This window comes from Crocodylus porosus, unplaced genomic scaffold (genome assembly GCF_001723895.1).
Source record: "Crocodylus porosus isolate Cpor-Errol unplaced genomic scaffold, CroPor_comp1, whole genome shotgun sequence".
NCBI classification, from domain to species: domain Eukaryota; kingdom Metazoa; phylum Chordata; order Crocodylia; family Crocodylidae; genus Crocodylus; species Crocodylus porosus.
The window spans coordinates 32594814-32605067 of record NW_017728947.1 but is presented as its reverse complement, the minus strand read 5'-3'; the positions used below and the strand labels follow the sequence as shown (position 1 = coordinate 32605067).

At 41.1% G+C, this 10254-nt stretch overlaps 1 protein-coding gene across 4 annotated transcripts in view; it reads left to right on the top strand.

Moving 5' to 3' along the window:
- SHANK2 (SH3 and multiple ankyrin repeat domains 2) overlaps positions 1-10254 on the top strand; it is a 771218-nt gene that overhangs the window by 188851 nt on the left and 572113 nt on the right. For all 4 annotated transcript variants that reach the window (XM_019551544.1, XM_019551542.1, XM_019551541.1 and 1 more), the window contains one exon: positions 546-623. In XM_019551544.1, coding sequence (XP_019407089.1) covers positions 546-623 — 78 coding nt within the window. The remainder of the gene's footprint in view (positions 1-545; positions 624-10254) is intronic.

Below are 10254 nucleotides of genomic sequence, written 5' to 3'. Positions count from 1 at the left end.
TTACTGTCCGAGCCCCCAAGGTCTGGAACAGTCTGCCAGCGGAGGTGGTTCAAGCACCTACATTGAACACCTTCAAGAGTAGATTGGATGCTTATCTTGCTGGGATCCTGTGACCCCAGCTGACTTCCTGCCCTTTCGGCAGGGGGCTGGACTGGATGATCTCCCGAGGTCCCTTCCAGCTCAAATGTCTATGAAATCTATGGATGACCAGGAACTTGAATGGCTGTGCATTTCATGCTGTTTTTCTGGTGCTGGAAATTTTATGGATATTATTAGCTTTTCAAATCAGTGCTTATTCATAGCCTTACATATTGCTTCCAGAACACTAAAGACCTGAATATTATCCAGTATCATAGTATTTAAGAGCTTCCCTCTCAAATATGAGATAAGTTATTTAAATAGGAACAAACTTTCATTTCTGCTTAGGGCACTTACTGTTTCACATTTGAAAATGTATGCCAAACAATAGCCACATCTTATCCCTACACTACATCTATTAGGGATTAACACTCATAATTAACAATTTCCTCTTCTACAATTTGCAGGAAAGCTGTGCAAGAGTTTTGTTGTTCCGAGGAGCCAACAAGGAGATAAAGAATTACAACAGCCAGTCTCCATTTCAGGTAAAAGAAAAAACAAGTAACAACAGAACTCTCTCTTAAAGCTGAACTTTCCCTTGTATGCCTACCAACAGAAGGCTTAGGCAATCATAACCTCAGTTTCACTTAAATGGTGTGTTGGTTTTATGCCAAAATGCTGCTTAAGGGTGAATTTCATTCTAAGGTGAAAATAGCTGTAGAGTAACCTGATTATTGCTGCCAAAATATTTGAGCCCATATAATACTTTAAATGGAGATGGCTTAAAAAAAAAAATTGTGATCCAAAGTGCCCCAGTATACAGGTCATTTGGATTCAGAAGCATATTTTATAGCTTGGATTTATCTCTTTAAAATGTAGCCTGTACTTTAAAAACATTTCAGCCATCATTTTCCAAGGTGAAACACATCAACCTACCAAGGACCCTCAACCCAGCTCTGGAGAGACAAAAAGTAATTATCGCTAATTATTCTAATGAGATAGGCAATTTGCTAAACTATTCCTTTTTTGGCAATGAGTGGTACTTTGATAACAGTGCAGAAAACTCTTGATGAACTGAGGTTGTTAATGCTTTGTTTAGTGATAATCTCAGGTGTGGTGTACGAGACATGCAAAGATCCATGTCCTACTGGGATAAGCAATGCTTGCTTTTTAGTCAGAAAAAGTCTTTATCGGCTCATCTGATACACTTGCTGCTGGGGGTCTTGATTTGATCCCTGGAAACTGAAACATGGAAGATGCACACAAACAGCAAGTATGGTTATTGCCAAAGCTTTGTGCTGCTAACTTTCTATATCTTATTTATCTCATTACCCCCTCTCATTGACTCCTGAAATCTGTGCTGTAGCTCCAAGGCACCTGAAACTCTTGTATTAGCAACATACAGGGTCTATAACTTAAAAGTTATCAGAGCAGTAGTTCAGAGGTTTTGCTTTTGTTTTCTCCGTAGAGATTCAGTTCAGCGTGTGGTATAGCTAAAGTAAAGATTCACTTAGATCACTAGAAATGTACTGACTAGATATAAGGGCAAAAATCCGGGCTATGTTGTAGGTGAATTGCAAAACTTAGTGGTAGTAGTAAAAGCAGAGACTGCCATCATACCACCAAGTAGATGGAAAAATTGTTCTTGGTACTAGATTTTCTCAAGGCTTGTTTCACTGTTTTCTCATATTACAGTTCCTCTGAGACGCTTAATTAAAAATCCAAAGGCAAAAGCCTGGTCAGGGAATTCTTGATATCTGAGGGGATGATCCTAAGCTCACATTGTAATTAATGGGAGAGAAAACATATCAAAGCTAGTGTTTCAGGCTCTTTGAAAACTCAGGCAGATGCCTCATTACATTTGACTGCATATTTTAAAGTTTTTTGAAGTAACCATAACATCTTGAGCGTAACTGTTTTGTAATACGAAAGCTGAGATGCTGGAGAATGTAAAAGTTTTGTCTGCAAAGCCTGCCCATTTTCTTACTTATTTTCAGCAAAATACACCATACTTTGTGAAAGAATGCTGTAAAGTAATTAATCTTAGATACATCACTACCAAATATAATCTGTTATAATAAAACAGATACACCCTTTATTGGGTCATATTATCACTTCATCCTTAATGGTTTCAGAAGACAAGCCCAGGAAGATCAACATTATGATTCAGGCCACCTATCAAGAGAAGGATTTGGAAAATTGATGCCAGTGATAAAATTGGAAATATAAGTTGCCAATTAAGAATAGGGATGTGCGCTAGGGTGGTCTGTCTCTTTAAGAGACTGGATTTTCATCACTGCTTGATTTCTTTCAAAATTATTTTTGTTTGGGATTTTCTTGGAATGTGAGTGAACACGATGTGAATGAAAGACAGAACTTTTTTTTTGTTTTTTCCTTTTATTAATTGCAGCAGCATTCTGTTACCCTGACCTTCTTGGAAAGCTAAGGAAAGGACTAACAAGCAAATATATACTTTGTAAAACCTATTGCTGATGAATCCTAATGACTGGAAGGACCAGAGCAGATCACCCAAACCTCTTTGAAAGGAAGTTAGCAAGTGGGAATGGGAGGGAGAGAAAACAGGATAAACCCTCTTGAAACTTCATGAGAAGGAACTGATTTGGCTGGTGGTGATCAATGACTAGCTATTGAACCACCCCATCAGTGGTGGATCCCTTTCTTTGTTATGGGCTAATGTATAGCAATGTATAGTGACATTTATGTAGGTCTCTTTTATTAAGTGTCATAGGAGTGTGTCCATCATAGGTATTTGTAGTTATGCTGTTTCCTATTACTCTGGTAGGTAGTATTTTATTGGTAGTTGAAGACACTATTAAAACAAGGGAAGCTGTAGTAGCTATGAATGCAGTAGAAGCAACTGTAATGGCAACACTGCAACAAAGTAGTACTAGAATTAATTCATTGTCATCTGCCTTTATTTTACTGACCCAGTCTATCAAACACCATACATGGAACTGTTGTAAACTTATGCAAAATCCCCTTGAGTTAATAGGTCTTTGCATATTGAAAATGTTTGTGTAGTCAGCAAAACGGAACATTGAAGCCCTTTGTACATACACACTGATGTGCTGCAGCTCATTAGCTATTTCTTAACATAACCTCAGTTGTATCTTATTTCTATTTTCAAAATGCCAAAACGATTAGTTTTTTTTTTTGTGAAATAACTACTTTCAAATACCTTATGTGAAAACTGAGTTTTTCTTTGGTATCCAGAGGTATCCAAGCAGAGATATTTGTGGATATGTTTTAAGTATTTCTAACCTTAATAATTTTTAATAACAATTGGGAACCAAAGTTGTGTTCTGGGTATCAGTTTGTGTCAGATGTAGAGGGCTGTACCATTTCACTGCTGTCAAGTCTTAGACTTTACCTTCATATTCAAATTTAAACTAAGACATAAAAGAAATATACTTCATTTCCTGCTATCCTAGTTCTGCAGGTCCTTACTCTTAGAGCTAATCCTTTCTCCTAGAAGTTCTCATTAAAGTGAGTAAAGATTTACAGTTACCTATCTATTATTCAGAAGAATTGTTAGTTTAGGATGACATTCAACAGCACAAAGCCTATACTTCACTTGCATATTCCAAATAGGGCCTCAGTGGTGCATTGACTTAAGCTGGATCTTTTAATAAAAATATATTCCAGGTACTAGACATCACTAAGTTATAGTGAATGATTAACATAAGGAAAGATCGACATGTCCGTGGGCAGCGTTGGGAGTCTTCAGAGAATTCTATTGCTAACCTTTCCTTTGAAGTTCTGTGGATCTGTGAAGTAGGGATGTGCGAAATGGGCCTTATTTAATTCAGATTTGGATTTGGCCTGAAATCAGGGACAGTGATTCAATTAATTGATGTGGATCACTGTCCCCGATTCGATTCGGCTGAGTTCAGTTCTGAGGATTTGATTCTGATTCAGAGAATCAGTGATTTGGTCATAGACACAGCTTTAAATGTTTTTCTATATACCTCAAGATACCAGGCATGGTTTGTGAACTCTGTGATGCTGAGGCAGATGAAGCATGCCACAGGAATGCTGGGGGGCCCCCACGTGTTTGGCAGTGAACCCAGAAGTGGACCAGAAGTACTTCCGGGTCTGCCAGGGAGCATGCTGGGGGTCCCTCCCTGTGCCACTTCAGCTTGGTGATCGGCCATGGGGGGATCCCGGGTGCGCCCCCAGATGGAGGAGGCACCAGTTGCTGAGCTGGGGGGGACACAGGGGGGTCCAGCAGCATGTTCCCCAGCAGACCCAGAAGTGGATTGGAAGTGGTTTTGGTCCACTTCTGGGTCTGCTGCTGAGTGCACTAGGGACCCCACCCTGCACTCCTGTGGGATGCTCCATCTGCCCCAGCATCTCAGCATTCAAAAGCCACCTGGTATGTTGAGGTATGTAGAAAAAACATTTAAAGCTGTGTCTATGGCCAAATCATTGAATCTTTCCAAATCTCTCAGAATTGATTCAGAGGGTTTTGATTTGATTTGGAGAGATTAAAGGGTCTCCTGATTAGATTTGGATTTGTAGATTCAGCCACTGAATCGGGCTGAATCTCCGTCAAATCGAATAAGCAAGCGAAGGATTGCACAGCCCTACTGTGAAGTTCTAGTAAATTGATTCTAGTATAATTGAAAGAAGTTGAAGATACCAGTGAAAAGAAAGAAACATAATTCTAGATGGAAGGAGTACAAGGAATACAATCTAGCCAGTTGTTTCTGATTTGTATTTGTACATGCAATTGCTTCATCCCAAGTGAAGTACTTACCACATTTTCTTTGCTGAATTTCATCCTATTTATTTCAGACAATTTTTCCAATTTATCAAAGTAATTTTGAATCCCAGTCTTATCCTCCAAAGAGTCTACAATCCTACTCAATCTGGTGTCATCTGTATATTTATGAGTACACTCAATTCCATGTTTTAATTAATTCATGAAAATATTAAACAGTACTGGACCTAGGAGAGACCCCTGGGGACCCTCACTTGTTGGATACTTTGCCATTGATGACTATTCTTCGAGCCCAAGATACGACCAGTTATGTGCTCACCTTGTAGTAGTTACCTTTTCCTGTATTTCCTTAGCTTACTCATGAAAACACTGTGGAACACAGTGTCAAAAGCTTTGCTGAAATCATAGCTCTTCTGCCTCCACAAAGACCTATAAATGAGAACAACAAATTGGACATGTGTTTGGTTTGTGGTGATAGCAGTGCTGGCAAAAAATAATGTTTTCTTTTGACCAACAGAAGCTGCAAGGGCCCATTAACTCTTTTTTACCTCCTTGCTGTATCTTGTCCCACAACTCCTTAAAATTATATCTGCCACCATCTAGGACAGTGTGATATTTGAAGTGTGTTCTCAAAACAAAGCATGTAGTTTCTCTCTCCACTAATTTTCTACAACTATATCTTGAATATTGCATATAGTTACCTCAGTTATCATATTACAGAATGACATTGATATATTGGGGAAAGCTTTATGATGAACAACCATCATTAATATGGAGAAGGATACAGATTTTTATGTGCAAAGATTTATTTGCCTATACACACATGTGTTTATTTGCTTACTTATTTTTATTTATTTGATTTGATTTATATGCCTGCTTCAGAAAAAAGGTCTCAGGGTGGCTTACAGTAAAAATAAGAAAAATTATAAAAATAGATTAAATAGAATATAATAAAACAACTCACCACAATTCATGCTTTCCCTGTCTCAGGATCTGAAATTCTGTCATACCATTATTACTTCCTGCCAAGTTACCCATCATTTCACATCCTCCAGCAGTTTTTCCCTGTTGGTCAAACAAGATCCAAGATAGATGATCCCCGAGTTTATCCTCCACCTTCTACAAGAGAAAGTTGTCCTCTACACAAGTTAGGAACCAGCTTGACATTTTATGTTTGGTTTCATTTTTCTTTGAGAAGATATCCAGAAAATTGAAGTCTCCCATCATTTCCATCCCATTGATTTTTTAGATAGATTTGTCACCTGCTTGAAGAGTACCTCCAGTTTCCAATGTAGTCAGGTACTGGGTAAAGAGTGATAGTGTACAGGGCCTGGGCTGAATGAATAACCCAGGTGTTATTCAAATCTCTACATGAACTTACTGTGTATCCTGGAGATAATCAATCTAGAACGGAGCACTGGGCTTTGAATAGCAATGCATGACAGAAGCAATGAAGAAATGCATGGCCAGAAAAATGAAAACCTCCTGCACCCAGTCCTCATCACTTTCCTGCCCCTGCTGCAGCAGATTGTTCAAGGCAAAGATCGGGTTTATAAGTCACCTACGTACCCACATGACCTCCACCCCACTCCTTTCTCTTTCCTCTTTCCTTCTTTTTCCTTTTCTCCCTCTCTGTTTCTTTCCCATTTATTTTTTTCTCTTTTCTCTCTTCTACCCGCTTCTCCTTCCCCCCAGTGGATGAGGTTGTCTTTGTTTGTGAAGGACAAACAACACATGAACTTACCCAGTAGCCTCAGATACATGTTGAACAGCAGAGTTGACAAGGTGGAATACTGGGGGAGCTTGCAGGAAAGGTGGTGAGAGAATGACCAATATTTACCCATCACCAATCTTGCAGGCCTCACTGCTAGGAAACTGGAACCAAAAAAGAGCAGTCTTGCAAATGTCATCCACATTTCATGGTTGCTAACCTAGTGATGAGGCCTCTAAACTAGGTTCACCAGGGGATGGAGACCAAAGCCCTGTGGTAATGGGGAAGCAGGAGACCTGGAGGAAGAGCAAGCAGGAGGGGAAAACAGGGGAGGTTCTCTTGTATTTCTTGAGAAATCAAGGCAATCGGCTAGTTACCTCAGGTGGTACACAAATGCATGGAGCCCGGGAAACAAGCAGGAAGGAATACCTCACACAGGCACAGAACTATGACATGATTGGAATAACAGAGACTTGGTGGGATAACTTGTATGACGGGAGCACTGTCATGGATGGGTACAAGCTGTTCAGGAAGGACAGTCAGGGTGGAAGAGAAGGAGGAGTTGCACTTTATGTAAAAGAGCCATATGATTGCTTGGGTATCCAGGTTGTATCCATATTGGTCTAGAGGCAAAAGGAATCAGAACTTGTGGTAGAGGTGATATGTTTTATTAGACCAACTAGATTTTTGTAAAGAAAAAATTCTTTAATTGCAGGCTTTTAGGCACAAGCACCCTTCTTCAGGCATATGTGAAAAGATTGTAAAAGTTCTGGGTAGAAATGAAAGTTCATATTTCATAGGAGAGTTGAAGGTGTGGTAAAATCTCCTGTTTGGAACAGTTCATTTTCTGTGCAGATTAGGCTCAGAGAGAAGGTGGAATAGTTTGTTTACCTCAAAGTTGTTTGGTGATAAGCAAGATGTAGTCATTTCCTTCTGGTTATGGTTTTTCATATTTCACAGAGGAGTAAAAAAAAGATGGAAAACTTTTCTGGGCAGACATTACTTATGTGGTAAGGTCTCTCTGAGCTCTGTGGTGAAACTGTGATGATGCAAATTACCTATGACAAAGGCAGAAGCAGGGTCTCAGGTGGCCAAACTTGCTTCCTTCTTGTAAAATTATAAAGATTTCATTTTTTAAAATCTGCTAAAATGCAATATCTTCCACGTGTCAGGTATATCCAGGTTGTAGCCATATTGGTATGAAAGGATTGTAAAAGTTCTCCTGGGTAGAGCTCAGAGACACCTGAGCTGACCTGACAATCCTCATCAAATGGCTCTGATCTCCCCTGGCTAGTTTTTAAAGCACCTGGTCACCGCCATTCACAACTGGTCACCCTCATTCCTCCAAGCACATCTTCTGTGAGACAACAATAACTGAACTCAGGCCATAGCGGATATGAGCTATTTTGTCTGTATATTTGTAAACCTAATATTTGTTTTCCTGTTATGTGGTCAGACAATGTCCTCAGCTGCTTGATTCTGGGTCTAGACCCTAGAAATAAAGATGAGAATCTTTTAGCTACAATAAATATCCACAAACATCTTGTCTGATGAATTTAAATATCTTGCATCTACCAGATGGAAGAAGTCATCAGCGTTATACTGCTGATGGTGCTGTGGGGTAATGCACTATTTGCTAAATGGTGCTGGATCATTTTTCTTGTAAAGATAACTATAATTGAAGCAAGTCTGTACTGTCTTGTTTTTAGCTCTTAAAACCAAACTTCCCACACATGCCCCAAGTGCTGTAAGTCACTCATGAAAGCATCATACTTCTGCTAGCAAGACCAACCTGGTATTTACCTCCCCAGTATCTTGCAATCACAGGAGTCTTTACTAAGGAGAAACTAAAGGTCACACCATTGACAAGCTGGTCTGTAAAGTGCTAAACTGTAGATTCACATTGTTTTAAAAGTTAGCATTTTTATAATACTACTACGCCTACTACTTTTTACAACCATGTTTGTCTGTCCACAATGAAACATCTCATCCTTTCATCTCTGAAAAGGAGTAGAGGGAAGAGGCAGTGGGTCCATGATTGCCTCTCTCTCAGCTGTAGATAAATAGGGCAGACACACATACTTCATAGTCAATTAATTTCACTACATAATAAAAGTGGAGCAGACACATGAAGCACAGTTCTACTATGTAGTAAATAACTTGAATCCAGGCTAAAGTTGGAAAGTATCAAGAAGTATTTAGTAAGTTTGCTATGTGGGAAAACTATTGCATAGAACATTTTGTGTATCCATTTACCTAGTCCAGTGGTTTTCAACCAGGGTACTGCAAGATCCTTTTAAGAGTGTTCCTCAATATCAGCAGTGGTAGGTGTGTGAACAGGTAGTGAACCAAAGACTGTGGCGCTGGTGTCATCGGGAAGGCTTTGGCTTCTATGACCACAGCCTGCTCTTTGATGAGAGAGGCAGTGAGCTGCTGGGAAGAGATGGCCTCCACCTCTTTTCCCTGGGGAGGAGGCTCTTCTCAGCCAGATTGGCTGACCTGCTCCACCGGGCTTTAAACTAAGCTCATTGGGGGATAGGGGGACTACCGCCACTGCTGGCTCACTGAGCAACCCTTGGAAAGCCAGCAGGCCGAGGCACTTAAGGGAGCCCACTCCTTCCCCAGCCCTGATACAACCTGTGGGCAAGGCAAGAGCCCCCAAGGGGACACTTGCCTGCCTGTACACAAGTGCCAGGAGCTTGGGGAATAAGCAGGAGGAACTCATCCTCCTGCTTAAGAACACAAATAATTATAATGTCATAGGGATAACGGAGACTTGGTGGGACTCCACACATGACTGGACCATGGGTATAGATGGCTATACGCTGTACAGGAGGGATCGAGTAGATAAGAGGGGTGGGGGTGTAGCTCTCTATGTTAAGGAAAGCTACGCATCCCTGCAAGCTGATGTTGGTGACCAGGGTGGACAACTGGAGACCATCTGAGTTAAAATCCATGGGGAGCACAGCACAGGAGGCATAGTGGTGGGAGTCTACTACAGACCTCCCACCCAAAGTCAAGAGCTTGACCAGGAGTTCTCCCGGGAACTGGCTGAGGCCTCATGCTCCAAGACCATGGTTGTCATGGGGGACTTCAATTACCCATACATCTTGTGGGGTGATCACTCAGCAAAATCCGAGCAGTTGCAAAGCTTCCTATCATGCGTGGATAGCCTCTGACTCAAGAACTCTATGGGCAAATGAGGTAAAATGCTGCACAACCTGGTACTGGCTACTGGGGATGACCTAAATCAGCGACCTAGTGATCGATGGGAAGCTGGGTGACAGTGACCACAAACTGATCACCTTCACCATCCACCATAAAGCTGGCCAGTCAGTCAACAACACAGAAGTCCTTGACTTCAGGAAAGCCAACTTTGACAAGCTCAGGAGGCTTGTCAATGGAGGCCCTAAGGGACCACAACCCCAGGGGAAGGGCAGTCCAGGAAGAGTGGTTGCTCCTCAAGGGAGTGATCCTCAATGCACAAGCTAATTCAGTTCTATCTTGGGGGAAAGGTAGCAGGAGGGCTAAAAAGAAAGGCCTACAAACGATGGAGGGTGGGATTCAACTCCAAGGAGGAATATTCTACATTGATCCGGTCCTGCAGGGAGCAAACCAGGAAAGCCAAGGCTGCAACTGAACTCCAACTAGCTTCAAGCATCAAGGACAACAAAGAGTCCTCTTTCAGATATGTGGGGAGCCGGAGGAAAAGCAAGGGCAA